The sequence below is a fragment of the Gopherus flavomarginatus genome, chromosome 8, assembly GCF_025201925.1.
Source record: "Gopherus flavomarginatus isolate rGopFla2 chromosome 8, rGopFla2.mat.asm, whole genome shotgun sequence".
NCBI classification, from domain to species: Eukaryota; Metazoa; Chordata; order Testudines; family Testudinidae; genus Gopherus; species Gopherus flavomarginatus.
Genome location: NC_066624.1, coordinates 103,192,785 through 103,212,598, shown reverse-complemented (window position 1 = coordinate 103,212,598; position 19,814 = coordinate 103,192,785). Strand labels below are relative to the sequence as shown.

General features: G+C 43.1%; 1 protein-coding gene across 8 annotated transcripts in view; it reads right to left on the bottom strand.

The window, feature by feature from the left end:
- Positions 1 to 4,506: 4,506 nt before the first annotated feature.
- The window catches only part of LOC127057248 (calcium-activated potassium channel subunit beta-2), a 268,310-nt gene continuing 253,002 nt past the window's right edge, over positions 4,507 to 19,814 (bottom strand). For all 8 annotated transcript variants that reach the window (XM_050966139.1, XM_050966141.1, XM_050966144.1 and 5 more), the window contains 2 exons: positions 19,375 to 19,570; positions 4,507 to 6,595 (listed from right to left, as the gene is read on the bottom strand). In XM_050966139.1, coding sequence (XP_050822096.1) covers positions 6,311 to 6,595; positions 19,375 to 19,570 — 481 coding nt within the window. In that variant the 3' untranslated portion in view covers positions 4,507 to 6,310. The remainder of the gene's footprint in view (positions 6,596 to 19,374; positions 19,571 to 19,814) is intronic.

The window sequence follows — 19,814 nt, the reverse complement described above, 5'->3', positions numbered from 1 at the left end:
TGTTAGTATGTTTGCAGAGTTGACTGTTTGCTTACCACACTGGGTAGCAGAGGCTAGGACTATGGCTGGTGGCTAGCTACCTCTAGAGTTGCTAAAGGAAATGCCTGTCTGGGTCCGTCTTGTCACCATAACCTTGGACACGTTTGGAATAGTCCTCCCTGCTTTTTCAGCAGGGCAGGTATTTTTTCAGTTGACTTTACAGCTTATCTCTGCTTTAGGGGGCTGCTGCTGGCACCCTCACAAAAATATAGTATTAACGGGCAATTGGAATTGTATTGGCGTGGCTTGGTTAGCTCTAACAGCCAGCAGGCCAAATCCTGCATCCTTGTGCAACCTGGTTGAAACCAATGGTTTTGCACAGGGTGTAAATCAAAGTTGTCTGGTTCAGATAGACTCCTTTATTAGCTAGTGACTATTATGTATTTGTCCTGAGAACCCTCAGTGGGTATCAGAGCAACTATTTAATATGAGGCCCCCATACTGGGGTGTGTGTGTGTAATTTCCAGGGGATGAGGCCACCCTTCTTACAATGTAGCCTGGGAAATAGGAAGCCAGAGGAGGACTTTGTCTAGCTCATTGTTACTACTATTTTTATTACAGTAGCGCACAGAGGGTGCAACCAAGATCAGGGCACTGTTGTGCTGGGCAATGTAAAAACACACATTAAGAGATAGTCCCTGCTAGGGTGACCAGATGTCCCAATTTTATAGGGACAGTCCCGATTTTTGGGTCTTTTTCTTATATAGGCTCCTATTACCCCGCACCCACTGTCCTGATTTTTCACATTTGCTGTCTGGTCACCCTAGTCCCTGTTCTGAGAAACTTACAACCTAAATAGACAAGATGGACAAAGGATGGGAGAGGAAACGGAGGCCAAGTGATCTGCTCAAGATTACAGAAGGTCAGTGGCAGATCTGGGAACACAATGCAGGTCTCTTGCCTTCCAGACAAAGGCCCATGCTGCCTTCCAGCACTTGTGCTTTGGGTTTTAATTGCCATTCCTTCCCTGCGATTTTGGAATTATTCTACTTCATTTCCTAACATTTGTCACCCACTGGAGTATACTTCCAAGGGCCTGATCGCTACCTTCCTTACACAACCCAAACACCCACCCCCTGAAACTCTGGGACATTTTAGGTAAAAAGTCATTCAGACAGAGTCTGACTTTGTCTTGCTCTTTATTAATAAATACTCTAGTGTTCTACAGTGGTGGCTTCTAACACTTTAGTAAACCTGCTGTAAGCAGTAGTCTTCTGGCAAAATATTGCGGAAAGGTTCGCAGCATAGTTGGAAGGTTGGGTGTTATAGCAAGGAAGTTATACCTTAAATAAATAACTTAATCAAAACCATTGAAAGTCAATGGGAATTAGGTGCCTAACTCACAAAATTATGTCAACCGAAGTTAAGTCGAGTTACCTATGTTATGTCAACCGAAGTTACTGCAATAATTAAATCACTTTTGCATGTTAACACTACGCTTCTTGTGTCAGCAGTGCATGTCCTCACCAGGAGTGCTTGCGCTGATTTAGCTGTCAGTGTAGGGCATTGTGGGATTGCTTCTGAAAGGCAGAGAGACAGCTGATGTAAGCAATGAAGGGTCTATAGTGACGTTGTATCAAACGAACTACATTGACCTAAGTGCTATGCCTCTCACGGAGATGGAATTAGGTAGTGGGTGAGTTACGTGGGTGGGAGCAACATTTTAGTGTAGACGCTTACAGAATTAGGTCAACATAATCTGTAACACAAGAACTAGGAACCACCAAATGAAATTAATAGGCAGCAGATTTAAATCAAACAAAAGGAAGTATTTTTTTTCACACAACGCAAGTCAAGCTGCGGAACTCCTTGTCAGAGGATGTTGTGAAGGCCAAGACTATAATAGGGTTCAAAAAAGAACTAGATAAATTCATGGAGGATAGGTCCATCAATGGGTATTGGCAAGGACGGTGTCCCTAGCCTCTGTTTCTCAGAAGCTCGGAATGAGCGACGGGATGGATCACTTGCTGATTACCTGTTCTGTTCATTCCCTTTGGGGCACCTAGCCATTGGCCACTGTCAGAAGACAGGATATTGGGCTAGATGGACCTTTGGTCTGACCCAGTATGGCCGTTCTTATGTTCTTAAATAATATCAATCTCCTTTTAAACAGAAATCCAAAGAGTAAGGCTATGTAGGGCTAAGGAAGTACTATTGACCTAACTCTATAGCATAGACCAGGGCATAGATGCTTTTGTGAATTCCAGTCGGCACCTACCTATATCTTAGAGCATCTAAATACATTTGTAAATCTGGCCCTTTGTCTTTATATAGCAATAGCATCCTTCCAGTAGAGGATCTCAGGTGTCTTATGAGCATTAAATGTTCACCACATGCCTCAGAGGCAGTCAAACTGGGGCACAAAGGGGTTAATTGACTTGGTCATGGTCAGTGGAAGAGCCAGGAACAGAACCTGTGAATCCCAGTTGTCTCCTCTTCTCACTAGATAATGTTGATGAAGCTGTGTAGAAAGTCAATGGGGATGTTCTGCTCCAACTGATCTGCGCACAGTGATCTCAGTTCCTGTTCATGGGAAATGAGCAAGAGGGGGTAAAATGAGGAGAAAATGAAGTAGAGAAAGAAATAGCTCGGGCAAATATTCTGACTGAAATTAATCTCTCTGGGGCAGCAGGAGTTGCCTAAACTGTATTTGAAATGCTGATACTTCAGTAGGGGGCTAGCTGTGCCAGTGATCAGACTGATAATTCCTTTAAAATTATTGTTTTACCTCACTCCATCCAATTACTCAAGTTATTTTGCTATCCCACAGATCTGTCTGTTAATGTCAACAAAATGATTATAGGTTACAACAGCGTCAAGATGTTTCACCCACAGGAACGCTGGTAAAAATGTTTATGGCACAACATGTTGAAAAGTGCATTTGATGAGTAAATGTCAAGCGTAATCAGCTTCCTGTCACTAGAAACAAAGTGCCACAATCACTGCCCCTGAAATGTCACACATGGAACTAAAGAGCTACTTTATTGCCGGCCACGTAAATGGCCAACATTTGTGTCAGTAATTTCCTGAAGAATCCTCTCTGTTATTACAGCTATTTGCTAGATAGTGTTGGGCAGAATGTTTGATTTGGAACAATTTCAGTGGAGAGTGCTGAGTTCTTCCTCTGGTGAATGTAGTGTTGCTGAAGACAGTGAGGTTTTTATATAAGGAAAGGAGCAATTTAGGATAGCAAATTTGAACACAAACCAGCCTCCTTTACTTGTGGATCAAGCATCAACTTTCAGATGAATGAAAATACAAGTCTCCCATGACATGCTGCATTTTAGACACCTGCCAGGAGGCCTTTGCTAAATGCGACGGGGTGGTCCTAGCCTGGCTACCTCCTTTGTTTTTGGACCCACTTCTGATATGCTTTAATAATAATCATTAGCACTTACACTGTATAGTCCTTTATATATTTAAACTACTGCACAAATACTAGTCAATGAATCCTTGCACCATCCCCGTAAGGTAGGTACAGCAAATATTATCCCTATTTGACAAGGAAACTGCAGCAGAGAGGTGAAGTGACTTGTTCAAGGTCACACAGGTCAGTGGGAGAACCGGGAGCAGAGCTCAGGATTTCTTGACTTCCAACCTTAGGCTCAGTCTTTGGCCACATCCTAACCTGCTAACCTGCTTTGAAAATGAACTGCAAAGGACTTCCTACCAGTCTGGGCCAAGCAAGTGCCTCAGCTCTCCTTCAGCATCTTCTGTAACTAGAGGAATCTCTGCTTGCCCTGCAGAGTCTTCTGCCTCCAACTAATGCTCTTACACTTACTTGGATTAGCAGTTGTGTTCACTCTTCCTCCATCTGTTGTGATATTGTTGGGCACAACTGGCTCTTACTTGTAGCAGCACCTGTAATTCAGATGCAATGGAGCTCTTGATAGCTCTTCTTGTGGTTTTCCTGCTTAAAAAATTCTTATTGTAACTGAGGATTTTCCTCCTCCAGTCTGGGGGCACATATCATACCTTTGTGCCCTCTCTTAGGGTATCTTTAGTAAAAGCCAGGCAATGTACCAGCAGAAACGTTCCCCCAGCTGTCCTTAATCTTGATTAATCCCTTTGCACCAGAGTGTTAGGATTCTTCTCTTCTACAGACATCTATCTCCATCTATTCTCCAGGTGGAGAAAATCAGGCATCAATCAGATTTTCTGGCCATGTAGAAAATAATGTGGGTAGTGAGTTCTTTTGAATTTAAATGGCGACTTCTTGAAGTCCACTAGGGGCTTCTCCACTGTCAATCTAAATAATGTGGAAGTTGCTCAGATACTATGGTGAAGGGCTGTACAAAACCCTAAAATAGGTAGGTAGATAGGTAGCTTTTACAAAGAAACTTTTACAAACTCCCTCTCATGTTACAGATAGTTGGTAATCCTGGTTTTATGGCAAAAGAATCTTAAAAAAAAAAGGTTGTTGAAACAAAGCAGTTCTGAATGGAAAAGGTATTGAAATCCTGAAGATTTGATTTAATATTTTTATTACACATTTTTGGAGCCCTGATTATACCCCCCAGCCCCCAGGAATTTATTTGCCTAAGAAAAATCATACCATGGATTACAAGATTGCAGGTTAAATCCACTGCTGTGAACTTATTTTTACAGCTCTGACTACACCTGTACAACTTGTAAAATCTTGTAACACAAAGTTTTCAATACTGCATCATGGAAGAAGGTACTTATATATGGATGAGATAGACAGAAGACTCTGGATTTTCTCCTTCTGCTATCTTTTTGGCAAAAAAGAAAAAAAAAGGTGGAATCTCCTTCTTTTGAATGTACCTGTAAATAATTTTCTATAAATATTCTATAGTAAGTTCATGGGGTAATCAGAGAGACTGCCTCAAATTTGTCCCTCAGTTTAGGAGCAAGGTAAAAAATGTTGAGATTGTCTGTAGAGTATAACAACATGGAAGATAAATTATGCCAAAGATGTGCACATAGTGTGCATGGAATTATATTGGTAAAGCCCCCATGGAACATACATGACAGCTAGGACTACATATTGGTTTGAATCTCAATTTTTCCAATACCTCATATTACACCTGGACATTTTAGAATGCAAGTCACTTCAGCCAGCACTGCATAACAATCATAATTTCCAGAAATATTATGATTATTGTATAACAATTCAATTAATAGACCTAGTGAAGTGGAGGAGATTTTTTTCAATACAAATGTCACAGCAAGAGAGACCTCCATCTGATTGAAATGTCAGTGTGAATATTGGATAAGATTCCACGCTGCTCCTTGATGTTATGGTCTTTTCCAGGCTTTGAATGTGATAAATACAGGAGTTATACTGCTCACTTTCCAGTTAGTCAAAAGGAAAAAAAAAATCAAGTTACAATACACAATTAGATATAATATAGCTTTTTCTTTTTATATATCTATATAATCAAGTAAAAAAAGTTAAAATAGTTAAAATAGTTGGAAGTAAAAAATGAAAAAATAGCTGATTGTGTTTTTGTTTTTCTTTACAGTGATATGGTAGCAAATACAAGACAAATGCGTAATAAACCTTTACATAAGGTATCTGGTCCCATCTCCAGCAATAGGGCTCAGCTTGGAGTAGAAAATGAAATTGGTTGAATTTTCTTTGTTTTTGGCTGTAGCTTCTGTAGATGATGTGATGTGAGGAAAACATATTGCAAATATCCATCTCCAAGGTGTTTTACAAAAGACCTAAAACACCAAAGGGTTAAATTTTCCCCTTGCCAAGGAGAGCCAGCACAAGCAACATGAAAGTCCCACTTAAGCTATCAATTGTATATATGCATCCATTCTATACTCTCTTACCAAAAAATACATTGGTTCTATACTTTTGTTGCCCTCATTCCCTCCAAAGCCATCCATTGTACGCCCTGAGGATTAAATGGGACATAAATGATGCCCAGGCCTTTTGCTAGCCCTCTGCACAGGGTTGAATTTTCCCCAGAATGTTACACTGAAATGCTGATGTGTTCATTGACAAAGCTTGGCAAATGGTCACACCGAGCCCTATTTTGGCTGTAGAAAAGAAAGAAGTACTAGTTTCCAGCATAAAATGAGATCAGATAGACAACCAACAAAAACAGTATTTTTTCCTGTTGTCTGCATAATAATAACATCATGTTTGCATATAGAACAGCTTTTGCATTATTGCTCTACTTATAAGAATATAGTAACGAACTTATAACAGACTTGCACGTTACAAACTTAAGGTTCTTTGGTGAAGAATGAAAAAACAGTATTTTAGCTGAAATACATCTCAGAGAAGTTTCTGCTTTCATCTGTTGATCCTTTGGATTCTCTCACAGAGGAGGGAGAGGTACTGAGTCAGCTTTACCATGGCAACGATGGCAACCCCACCAATCATCATGCATGTTGGCCAGAAAAGTGAGTGGAACAGCACGTTGGAACTGTAAAGTTTGGTTAATATCACGTTCTTCTGAATGCCTTCTGGGTCATAAAAGCACGAGAAGCGCTGGTACTTCCTGAAATTTTCCATTACAACACTCACAAGTGACATGGACTCTTCGTAGTTCTTGCCACACTTGGGGATGTAGGAACACTGGGAAGAAATTAAAAGGAAAAGAAATGTCTCTAACCAAATACTATTTTGGATGACAAACAGGAAAATCTCCAGCAGACTGTCCCTTTCATAAGGCCAGAGAACAATTAAACCAATAGTAAGAATAATAAAATAGTCATAGTCATGGTCACAATTATATGAGGAACAATACTTTAAACTTTTATAGCAGTTTCCATTTGAGGAACTCAAAGGTCTGTACAAATATTAATGGAGTAATCCTCACCCTACCCTTTTACAGATACTTAGCCCCAGGCAGGGCCGGCTCCAGGCCCCAGCGCGCCAAGCGTGTGCTTGGGGCGGCATGCTGCGAGGGGGCTCTGCCGGTTGCCGGGAGGGCGGCAGGCGGCTCAGGTGGACTTCCCACAGGCGTGCCTGCGGAGGGTCCGCTGGTCCCGCTGCTCTGGTGGAGCATCCGCAGGCACGCCTGAGGGAGGTCCACCGGAGCCGCAGGACCGGAGAGTGGCAGAGCGCTCCCCATGGCGTGCCGCTGTGCTTGGGGCGGTGAAATGGCTAGAGACAGCCCTGGCCCCAGGGGAGGAGGAAGCACTAGAATAGAGCAAGCAGGTATTACATTCCCCAGTGAGATAGTGGCCAAACCCTCTACATGAGCCCAAACTGGGAACAGGTAGAAATTCCTTGTACATTTCCTTTTTGCACATCCATGCAGAATGTGTCCCATAATTAGGGCCAGTGGTTCGTCACATGGCCACAGGATGATCCTGGGTTCCATGATTGATTTGGTCTGTGAATAGCTCTCTCTCTCTCCCAGACCCCTCTCAGCACTGCTGCATGGCTGAATCTGCCTGCATTGGGAGAACAACTATCAGTGGTTTTTGGTTATTAATTTAATTTTATCAAGTGAGATTTGCAAAGGAAAAAGACATTTTGATTAAAATAATGTGACCTGTGACTTTTGATTTTTTAAAATATATAAATTTCGTAAACTTCCCCTGCTCTCTTTTATGACTATGCCACGACTTTTCATAACATACTGCGACAAACCCGCTGCCCTAATAGCAATCCATAGATTAACCTTGTAACAGGATGTGATTGATTCATTAGCGAGTTTATTAGCTGAGAATCTGATTTCCAGTGCAGCAGAGATGCTGGATGGCATTAGCAGACTGCAGCATTAAGGGTACAGCATGCCAGCACTTCTTTTATGAATATTTCATAGAGCAATAGAAATTAGAGGTGGAAAAGACCAGAGAGATCGCATCTCATCCATCTTCCTGCTAGAGAAGGATTGTTCCCTCCAGCATATTCTCTAGTTCTTTGCCCGCCATGAGGTTTCTCCAACTTCCCAGTAGAACCTAATAGATCACAGCCTGATAGACTGCACTATAAGGATATGTTTCATCCGGGTCAGCCTGAGTTTTCCTTTATATCCCATTGCTTCAAGTGGCAATTGTAACCCCAGTGTTTCCAGCTCTTGTGATTTTATTATGAGTCTCGATATTTTGGTTTTGTTCTTAAAGCCCTTGTGCTGGATTCTTGTGATTAGGTGAGCATCTCAGCTTTCATTTTTTTGAAAGTACACCGCTACCTCGATATAACGCCACCTGATATAACACGAATTTGGGGCTGTGCACTACGATGGAGCAAAGCAAGTTCAATATAACACGGTTTCACGTATAACACTGTGAGGTTTTTGGGCTCCCAAGGACAGCGTTATATCGAGGTAGAGGTGTAAGCTTCTGGTTGTGGAGAAAAGCTTGACGGTATCACCCAAGTGCACCTTAAAGGCTCAAAAAGCAGATGGCAAATAAAGAGAACCCGACATTTATTATTATTTAAAATCTCATGATTTTTAAACCAGTCTGATGTTTTTAGGGGCCTGAGTCATGATTTTTGAATATTTGAGGATGGCAATACTGTAATCCCTTTATATTGCTCTCATTAATTCCTTTGCATGTTTGGTGGTTATAGCCTTCCAGTGTTGTGGTAGCATGTTCTCCCCCTAGCTGCAAATGGAGCTGAGCCATATGGTACATATTTAGCCTGTTTAATGTTATCAGTCTCTCTAATCATAGGCCAATTCTGTGTGGTTAGTTAGGACTCAATTGTTCTTTTCCAATTTGCCCTGTGGGAGGGGTGGTATATAGCTGCCCCACACACCTGGACAATCTCTAGGATGTAATAACGCCCCAGAGAGTCACAATTCCTTCCCTGCTATGGCCTTTGTTCTCAGGTAACTGCTTACTACTTCTGAGCTGTGGGGAAGAGAGGATGAGATTAAACAAGGTTCTCCTCATTCTTTATCCTTCTTCAGCCACTCCCCATCCACTTGCTCAGGGCAAGAAATAGCAGGCACATAGGCTCCTAAACACCTGTGAGGATCTGGGCCTCTCTCCCATTGGGAGGATCTGGGCAATAGTGCCCACTTGACTACAGACTTTTGGATCCAAGGTCAAGGGAAGCAGCTCAGAGGCCTCACATTGCCAGACAGCACGGGCCATAATCTAGCTCTTAGTTTCCATCCAGTGTTGGTCATAGACAGTGTATAAATGCTCAGCCTAGGAATAACTGTGAATTTAATTTGCGGGACAGGATTTTGGTTATGGAAGGGAATGAGAGGGTTGGGGGCTTAGCTTTGTTTGCTTTTTGCTTCAGTAATGCCTAGGTGCTTATATATTCCGGTAAGCCCAGACTATTAGTATTCAGACTAATTACAATACCAGGCCTCCAACTCTTGTATGTCTTTTGATACCAGGAACAGTAGACATACCAACCCAGCCTAGGCTCTTCATGGCAAGATGATTTTCAAATACTAAGCCTGCCAAGAACAAGTGCAAGGATAGCTAGATATCCTATACCATTCATCCCTGGGTCCTTGTAGTAGGAAGGATTTTATCTGTACCAGGGTCCTATATATGCTGTACAAGTCATTGATGCCTGTTATCCTAGGTGCTAAGTGCCAGGGTGGCTTAGAAGGCCTGTTATCCCAAGTTCTAAATACCCGTGTGGTTTGCAGTTCCTGTTATCCCAAGTTCAGAGTGCCAAGATAGTTTACATTAACCATTATCTCAGGTTCTGAGTACCTGGGTGGTTTACAATCCCTAAGTCAATGGTAGATTCCTAAACCATCAGTGTGTTTTAAGCTTTAAACTGTGGTATTGATTCATCTTGCCAGCTGACAGAGTTGTAGAACAATGCAGCTGCCTATGTTGTTGTTTGCTGCTGGTAATTATGCATAGGATTCCATGTTCTGGACAGATCAGTGGCTAGGAAGCAACTCTCCTAGTCCACCTGTTCAAGGTCACTAACCTACTAAAGGGGCAGGATAGGTGCTGGCAATGAGGTATTGCAGAGCTCTTGTGAATGAGAAGTGTTTGAGTGCCTTATATGGTCTGGTCTTCATGTTATTTATCACCATATCTTATAATTAAATCTATGGACTGTACAACACTTGTATCGTACCTCCTTAATGTCAATCACATGTAATATTAGAAAACTGTAGATATAAAAAATATCCAATGTTTGTGTCTCTGGGTAGCCGGATGTATTCCAGGGAGGCATAAGAAAATTGGCAGGGAAAATAAGAGAACTCTCCTAATCTTTTGATCTTCATTTGAAATAGAGCCAAAATAGCTATATCTCTTGTTCTAAATTCAAAAAACAGTTTGCTTTGACCTTTCCGCCCATTTATTTTAAATATTTGCATATCTGCATTTAAGGAGCATGAGAAAAGTGGCTCTTGTGGTGTTTCTAATGTGTTCACACACAGAATGAAGTGGAAATCAGGGAGAAGGGAAGGATGTGTCAGACAAGGGAATGGCAGATTTGAGTTAGAATCCCAGCTCTACCACTGGACTCTCCATGGGCAAAATTTTCTCATAAGTTTAGCTTGCCATTCTTCTGATCATTCTTTTCTGCAGCTGCTTCAGTTTGGACTTTTCTTTCTTGAATTATTCCTAGGAAACATTTTTGGGAAGTTCTATGGCCTCTGTTTTACAGGAGGTCCAACTAGACCAGTGGTCCCCAACCTTTTCGTCTGGCGGGTGCAAGACGAAGGACGACTGCGGCGGTGGAGCACCCGCCGAAATGCCGCTGAATTTTGGTGGCATTTTGGCAGCGACGCGTCTCGATGACGTCGCTTGTCGACGGCAAGTGGTGTCAGCAAGAGGCGTCCCTGACGAAATTTGGGGGTGACGCCTCTCGATGACATCACTTGTTGGTGACAAGCGTAGTCATTGAGAGGCGTCCTCGCTGAAATGCCGCTGAAATTCAGCGGCATTTTGGCAGGTGCTCTCCCGGGGGCCAGGATGTGGGCGCATTAAGATGCCCCCGGCGCCCGCGGGCATTGCATTGGGGACCAATGAACTAGACAGTCACAATGGTTTGATCTGGCCTTGGAGGCTTTGATTACAGTGTGGTATAAGAATGATTACTGATGCATAGTGTCTATTCCTGGCATCACTTATGCTCGGTGGATATAAATCAGGAATAACTCCAGTGGAGAAAAAGAATTAAACTGATGTAGAGAGAGAGCAGAATCAGGCCTTTCCAACTCCTTGACGTACTGCAACACTTCCAAGGCATAACAGAATGACTCAGTAGTTTGAATAGAAGAGACTGCTGATCCTATTTACTTTCCCCAAAGGCTGTTAACAGATGACAGTTGAGAAGAGAGTGGATCAGCGAAGCTGCTATGGTTGTAGGATTGACAAGGGGCTAGGCAATAGTCTTAAAAGGCTAGAAATAAAATATGCACAGGGAGAGGAATGAAAAATCTTGTGTGTACTTCTGGGGAGATTAAAATAGCTCAGTCGACACCCATTTACTTCCTGCTGATTCTGATCAGAAACCGACAGGGGTGCATTAGATATCTCAATATAAATTGCATCTACTCCTTTCCTTAATCTTTCGGGAAGCCAGCTATTTTAGATAGTGAGTCTTATAAAGTAATCATTATTTAAAATCAAAGTGCATTTTCCTCAGTCTGAGCTAGCGAGAGAAGCAGAGAGCGTGGCTACAGACACTGCAGTGTGGGCGTGTGTGTGTGTAATAGACTGTGGTGGGGGTGTGCAGTGAGCTGGAAAGATTATGCAGGTTTAGGCTGACCTTTGGAAGGTCACTTGTTTTACCTGGAATGTAAGTGCAGCTCTTTTCATAGTGTTGTCGGTAATGTTTGGAATCAGGGAGGCAGCTGCTTGCTTTTTTTTGTGGGTGAGTAGTGGAGGTAGATCTTAGCAATATGATGATGTGGAAGGAAACTGACCATCAGCACCCTGTTGGCGCATAGAAAATCAAGCACTCTCATGAACACTTCCTCTCTCTTGTGCATGAGGCCCCTCTCCAACCTGTTGAACGGATGGCAGCTTGTCAGGTCTAGCAGCGGGGAATTTCCATCAGCTATTCCTAGCCTGCCTCTCACAGCAGCAGTATATATCATTGCTTGCTAGTGTCTGCAGATGAGGTTATAAATACAGAGGAAAAACAAGGTGAGAAGGGTGCATAAGGAATTAGAGATAACAAGAGAGGGGCATGCCCCTTCATTTCAGAACCAAAACTAGTATCAGAAACACGAGGAATATTGCACATGGGATGAACTGGTTTAGGATGGTTGGGATCCTGAAAGCATGTTGGCTTGTATTTTTCCTAGTCTGAGGACCAGTATCCAGTTAAAATTATGAGATGCCTTAAACCATAGTGATGGAAATTAATGCTGTTTGCCAATGGAAAGCTGGTCATGCCAGCTTCCCTGGAGCGTACAGCAGGGTCTTCTAGCCCTGGTGGTTCATAAGAGAAAGGCTCTTCACCGGGCCAAACAGCACCCAAGACCAACACTGAGAAGGTTGTGTGTTCCAATATAGAGGGCATCAGTCTCGGAATCAGAAAACTGGGCTTTAGCATTGATTTCCTGTGTGACCTTGGGCAGGTCACTTAACTTCTCCAGCCGTAACGTGGGGATAATGATGCTTTGAAATCCAAGGGATGCAATGCTAAGTATTAATATTACTTAATGCAGGTTTCTTCCAGCACTACATGGGAGAAGGGAAGTGGCTTCTATGCTTGCTCTAGGGGGAGAGTCAACACAACTAGGACCAATGCTGTTCAACATATTCATTAATGATCTGGAAAAAGGGGTAAACGGTGAGGTGGCAAAGTTTGCAGATGACACAAAACTACTCAAGATAGTTAAGACCAAAGCAGATTGTGAGGAGTTACAAAGGGATCTTACAAAATGGAATGACTGAGCAACAAAATGGCAGATTAAATTCAGTGTTGATAAATGCAGAGCTATGCACATTGGAAAATATAATCCCAACTATATACACAAAATTATGGGCTCTGAATTAGCTGTTACCACTCAAGAAAGAGATCTTGGATAATTGATAGTTCTCTGAAAACATCTGCTCAATGTGCAGAGGCAGTCAAAAAAGCTAACAATGTTAGGAACCATTAGGAAAGTGATAGATAATAAGACAGAATATACCATAATGCCACTATATAGCAGTGCACAGACAATCTAGGAAGTTTTTGGAAAGTGTAGGGGACAATGTCCTAGTGCAAGTGCTGGAGGAACCAACTAGGGGCAGAGCTCTTCTTGACCTGCTGCTCACAAACAGGGAGGAATTAGTAGGGGAAACAAAAATGGATGGGAACCTGGGAGGCAGTGACCATGAGATGGTCCAGTTCAGGATTCTGACACAAGGAAGAAAGAAAAGCAGCAGAATATGGACCCAGGACTTCAGAAAAGCAGACTTTGACTCCATCAGGGAGCTGATGGAAAGGATCCCCTGGGAGAATAACATGCGGGGGAAAGGAGTCCAGGGTTGCTGGCTGTATTTTAAAGAATCCTTACTGAGGTTGCAGAACAAACCATCCTGATGTGTAGAAAGAATAGTAAATATGGCAGGCGACCAGCTTGGCTTAACAGTGAAATCCTTGCTGATCTTAAACACAGAAAAGCAGCTTACAAAAAGTGGAAGATTGGACAAATGACCAGGGAGGAGTATAAAAATATTACTCAGGCATGCAGGAGTGAAATCAGGAAGGCCAAATCACACTTGGAGTTGCAGCTATCAAGGGATGTTAACAGTAACAAGAAGGGTTTCTACAGGTATGTTGGCAAGGAAAGTGTGGGCCCCTTACTGAATGGGGGAGGCAACCTAGTGACAGACGATGTGGTAAAAGCTAATGTACTCCATGCTTTTTTTGCCTCTGTCTTCACGAACAAGGTTAGCTCCCAGACTACTGTACTGGGCAGCACAGCATGGGGAGGAGGTGACCAGCCCTCTGTGGAGAAAGAAGTGGTTCAGGACTATTTAGAAAAGCTGGACAAGGACAAGTCCATGGGGCCAAATGCACTGCATCTGAGGGTGCTAAAGTAGTTGGTGGATGTGATTGCCGAGCCATTGGCCATTATCTTTGAAAATGCTTGGTGATCAGGGGAGGTCCCAGATGACTGGAAAAAGGCTAATGTAGAGCCTATCTTTAAAAAATGGAAGGAGGCGGCTCTGGGGAACTACAGGCCAGTCAGCCTCACCTCAGTCCCTGGAAAAATCATGGAGCAGGTCCACAAGGAATCAATTTTGAAGCACTTAGAGGAGAGGAAAGTGATCAGGAACTGTCAGCATGGATTCACCAAGGGCAAGTCATGCCTGACTAATCTCATTGCCTTCTATGATGAGATAACTGGCCCTCTGGATGAGGGGAAAGCAGTGGACATGTTATTCCTTGACTTTAGCAAAGCTTTTGATATGGTCTCCCACTGTATTCTTGCCAGAAAGGTAAAGAAGTATGGGCTGGATGAATGGACTGTAAGGTGGATAGAAACCTGGCTAGATCATTGGGCTCAATGGGTAGTGATCAATGGCTTCATGTCTAGTTGGCAACGGTATCAAGTGGAGTGCCCCAAGAGTCGGTCCTCGGGCCAGTTTTGTTCAATATCTTCATTAATGATCTGGAGGATGGCATGGACTGCACCCTCAGCAAGTTTGCAGATGATATTAAACTGGGAGGAGAGGTAGCTATGCTGGAGGGTAGGGATAGGATACAGACAGACCTAGACAAATTAGAGGATTGGGCCAAAAGAAATCTGATGAGTTTCGACAAGAACAAGTGCAGAGTCCTGCACTTAGGATGGAAGAATCCCATGCACTGCTACAGACTAGGGACCGAGTGGCTAGGCAGCAGTTCTGCAGAAAAGGACCTAACGGCATTTTGGGCTGTATAAGTAGGAGCATTGCCAGCAGATCAAGGGATGTGATCATTCCCTTCTATTCAGCATTGGTAAGGCCCCATCTGGAGTACTGTGTCCAGTTTTGGGCCCCACTCTACAAGAAGGATATGGAAAAATTGGAAAGAGTCCAGTGAAGGGCAACAAAAATGATGAGGGGGTTGGAGCACATGACTTACGAGGAGAGGCTGAGGGAACTGGGATTGTTTAGTCTGCAGAAGAGAAGAATGAGGGGGGATTTGACAGCTGCTTTCAACTACCTGAAAGGGGGTTCCAAAGAGGATGGATCTAGACTGTTCTCAGTGGTACTAGATGACAGAACAAGGAGTAATAGTCTCAAGTTGCAGTGTGGGAGGTTTAGGTTGGTTATTAGGAAAACCTTTTCCCCTAGGAGAGTGGTGAAGCACTGGAATGCGTTACTTAGGAAGGTGGTGGAATCTCCTTCCTTAGAGGTTTTTAAGGTCAGGCTTGACAAAGCCCTGGCTGGGATGATTTAGTTGGGGATTGGTCCTGCTTTGAGCAGGGGATTGGACTAGATGACCTCTTGAGGTCCCTTCCAACCCTGATATTCTATGATTCTATGGTACACCCACACCTTGAACGCTGTGTGTAGTTCTGGTCACCCCATCTCAAATACACTATATTAGAATTGGAAAAGGTAGAGAAAAGGACAACAAAAATGATTAGGGGTATGGAACAGCTTCCATGAGGAGAGATTAAAAAGACTGGGACTGTTCAGCTTTGAAAAGAGACGACTAACAGGATGTGATCGAAGTCTATAAAATCATGAATGGTATTGAGAAAAAGTGTTATTTACCCCTTCATATAACACAAGAACCGGGGGTCACCCGATGAAATTAATAGGTAGCTAGGGTGACCAGTCAGCAAATGTGAAAAATCGGGACGGGGTTGGGGTTAATAGGAGCCTATATAAGAAAAGACCCGAAAATCGGGACTATCCTTATAAAATTGGGACATCTGGTCACCCTCTAGGTAGCAGACTTATAACAAACATAAGGAAGTATTTCTTCACACAATGCACAATCAACCCATGGAACTCATTGCTGGAGATGTTGTGAAGGCCAAAAGAATAAGTGGGTTTAAAAAAGGATTAGATAAATTAATGGAGGATAGGCCCATTGATGGCTATTAGCCAAGATGGTCAGGGACACAATCCCATGCTCTGGGTGTCCCAAAGCCTCTGACTGCCAGATGCTGGCATTTGATGACGGGGTAGATCACTCGATAATTGCCTTGTTCTGTTCATTCCCTCTGAAACATCGGGCATTGACCACTTTCAGAAGACAGGATACTGAGCTAGATGGACCATTGTTCTGACCCAGTATGACCATCCTTATATTCTTATGAGATGACAGCCAGGTCTACCCCTAAAATGTAGGTCGACATAATCACTCCCGAGAGATGTAGTTATGCCGAACTAATCCCCAGCATAGATGCAACTGGGTTGACAGAAAAATGCTTCCATTGGCCTACTTACTGTTGCCTGGGGAGGTGATGATTCCACAGTTACAGAAAAACCCCTTCTGTCAAAGTAGGCTGCATCTTCACTACAGGGAAATGCTGGCATAGCCCCCGCAGTGCAGAAATGGCCAGCAGGTTTACTGTGGCCTGTGGTTGTAGCCTAGCATTGTGCCTTGTGACCCAGACACCCCTCCTTATAGTGCATCTCCGCACCATAATGACTCAGACTTTCCTAAATGTACCAGTCTGGCCACTACAGGACCAGACTCTTGTTTTTGTACTTCATTGTTGTCTGGGACCAATGTTTTTGCTTCCCAGCACAGACTGATGACAAAGGAGAGAAGAAAATGAAGTGGTTACTGATCACTAGATAAGAGTCACAGTTATATACTAACAGGATGCATCAGTGCGACCTTGACCTCAACTATAACTGCTATGACCGCACAGCTGTCAGCACAGCAGGGGTAGGTGCATGCCTTGGTTGTGGCCCAAATAATGTAGCCACAGAGCTGTGATGAGGAGCGGACTGCTAGCCTGGGAGCAGAGGTTTGTTGTGCTGATTTGAGTGTGCTGAAACTTGGAGTCTATGTTAATTCCATCAAGGTTCAAGAAATCAGGTATTTTATAGCCATTGCTATTGAGGTCCAAGTCCCATTTAATATTGGATTTGGATTCAGATCACAGAACCACCAGCATACAGAAAAAAACCCAGGAATCCTCCTGAGAGCAAAGTTTAACCTGTAAAACAACCTTGGGCTTGGGAAGTATTAACTGTGCCTACATTAGATTAAGGGGAGGCTGTGTTTGGGAGAATGTAAGAATAGATTTAGACAAACAAAAATCTTCAAACAGCAGAGTTTGGAAATTTATACAGAATCCTTTGATTTGTTTATATGCATTGTAGGACCATAATTTATTTGAGTTGCTGTAATCAAAATACAGCATGGATTTCACTGGAAGTTGCTTATACATCACCAGCAAACCATGTCTCTGCTGTTTACTGGCTAAAATGATCTCTAAGAACCATATTTCTAAAGTAATACTGGATAGAGAATTGGAAGCTGCTGAACATTACAACAGAAAGAAGGCTGGGGCATTATCCTTTGTTTTACAATTTGATTTCATAGGAACTAGTATCCCAGCTACAAGAGCAAATTATCCAACCGAATAACTGGCCTTGTGAAACCATTAAATACTTTGACTAATTTCAATATCACTTCATCTTAATACATGAAGGTAATTTAGTCAGCTGAGCTGCTACCTTAAATAGAAACACAATGGGTCAAATTCAGCCTGGTGTAACTGAATGGAATGTATTTGCAGTTTACTTTGAACTGGGCCTCTGTTATTGCGTACAGGTGCATATAATCTGGGGTGTAGTGAAGGGGCCCTGGGATGATTTTAACTGCATCCTTAGGTAACTGCAGGTGCAAAATTGGGCTTGCAATAATTCGTGCAAATAATTGTGGATGCCAAGATGAAAGGCAGCTCCTTAAGCTCTGACCTCAATGCCCTGCTACATAAAAGAATACAAACAGCCATCTGCAGATAGTCACTCACCACAGTCATGAACATTAACAAGCCCTGATACACATAGTAATGAGTCGCCAGCACAAATGCACTTGCAATCTCAGGGAGACATTCGTTATAGTCTCCTGAAGATATTTGATCTGGCTCAGTCCCACTGTATTAAGTTTACTCTGGATTTATAGTGGTGCAGAGAACAATTTTTTGCTCAGGATTTTGAAATAATTTCAGGTATTAATAAAACAGGTGAGTAAATGGAGCTATGTTTACACCAGCTGAGAATCTGGGCTGTTATTTTTATCATGACAATATCCCTTCACTAAACTTTCAGCATCTTCATGGCACCCAGGGGACCAAATTGCTCTCCTTTGTCCATGGGTTACACTTTCCTGACCTCAACTGGGCTGCAGCGGTGTAAGAGAGAGAGAAGAATTTGGCTGCCATGTCCAAGATGGAGACATATCTTCTGTCAGATATAGAGCCGTCACCTATCTCTGTTGCCATGCTGGCTAGACTTAGCTCCATATCGAGAAGGCCACTTCTATTCTCACTGCCATGGACGCTGTATTTACTTTGCTAGAGGTGTTATAGTATAAAGCACAACCATACGAAAAAGGTGCACTGACTTGTGCACAGCTCACTTAGAATATCAATCTGACAGACACTCAGGGTGAGATTGTCTCTCTAAGTCACTGCCCGCATTGGCAGAAGAAGGGGAGGACTGACAGCAGACCAGCAACATCTCCCAGGAGGCACTTTGCCTCCAACAGGTCCAAACTCTGCAGGAAAGACACACAACAGTGGTATGCACTATACCTTTCTAACAGGGTGTAACATGTAGTCCCTCTGGCAGTCATCAACCCACTCCATAACTATTCACTCCAGGCCAGGATTTGGGGAGACTCTGCATGGTGACACTAACCTTTTGTCTATACTGCGTTTTGGAGCCTGTGGGAGTGAGCCTCTGAACCTGGTTAAACAGACTCTAAAAATTGCTGTGTAGACAGACCTTTGAAGCCCACCTCCCTCCCCCCAAGCTTCAGAGCCTGAACTGCAACTTCAAAGATCTATCAAGCCAGAATGAGAGGCTTGCTCCCATCAACTTCAAAACGCAGTGTAGACATACCTTAAGTTGCCAGGCTAACACAGCACCAGGGAGAACCACAGTGTCTGTCTGTATCCAGGAGCCTCAGTAAAAAATCCTCTATAATCATTACAACCTGTTCTCTACCATGAGAAACCCTATATACCCTATTCTCTGTACTGATTCTACTCTACCCCATCAATCCTCTCTGGGGTTTCTAGCACCGTGTCTGTCCATATCTGGCTCCATCACAAGAGGGTAAGGAGGGAATGTTTGTGCAGAATGAGGCACAATCTACCCCACAGCAATTCAACATAAAGAGTTCAGCTAACACAGCTGCTTCTGCTGAACATTTACGAAGAAGGAATACAGATCTACTGGGAGACATAAGGCAGAGGCTGGAAGCCGTGTTACTTTAACATAGAAAATGAACAGCCCTCAAGAAATCCGTTTGAGATGGAATTTGTTCCATGTTCCTACCTCAGAATTAATTTTCATCGTCTCTTCAGTATGGTAAAGTAGGAGCTTTTGCCCAGAAGAAGTTAAGTTAACATACACCTGTAGACAGGGGTACTGAGAGATTTTCCAGCAGTCTGGACCGCAGCTAAATGAGCAGTTAAATGCTTCTGTGATCGATGCATTGAGGAGCGTGCACTGAGCCTCTTCTGTCCAAACACTAGGAAGAAAAGAGACAGGTTAGACAAATCACAGCAAAAACGGGCAGCAAAGTAGCAAACAGAGCCGGGCGTTACCTTCAGGGATACGATACTGTAAGTCTTTAGGGGATAAGTTCTTTCATGAGACTGTTGCTTACGGGGTGGACTTACATTCTCAGTACAGCTTATCCATCATAGAATGGATTATTATTCTGTAGCATGTGAAGGAATACAAATATAGTGGCTACACATGCATGAAATGGC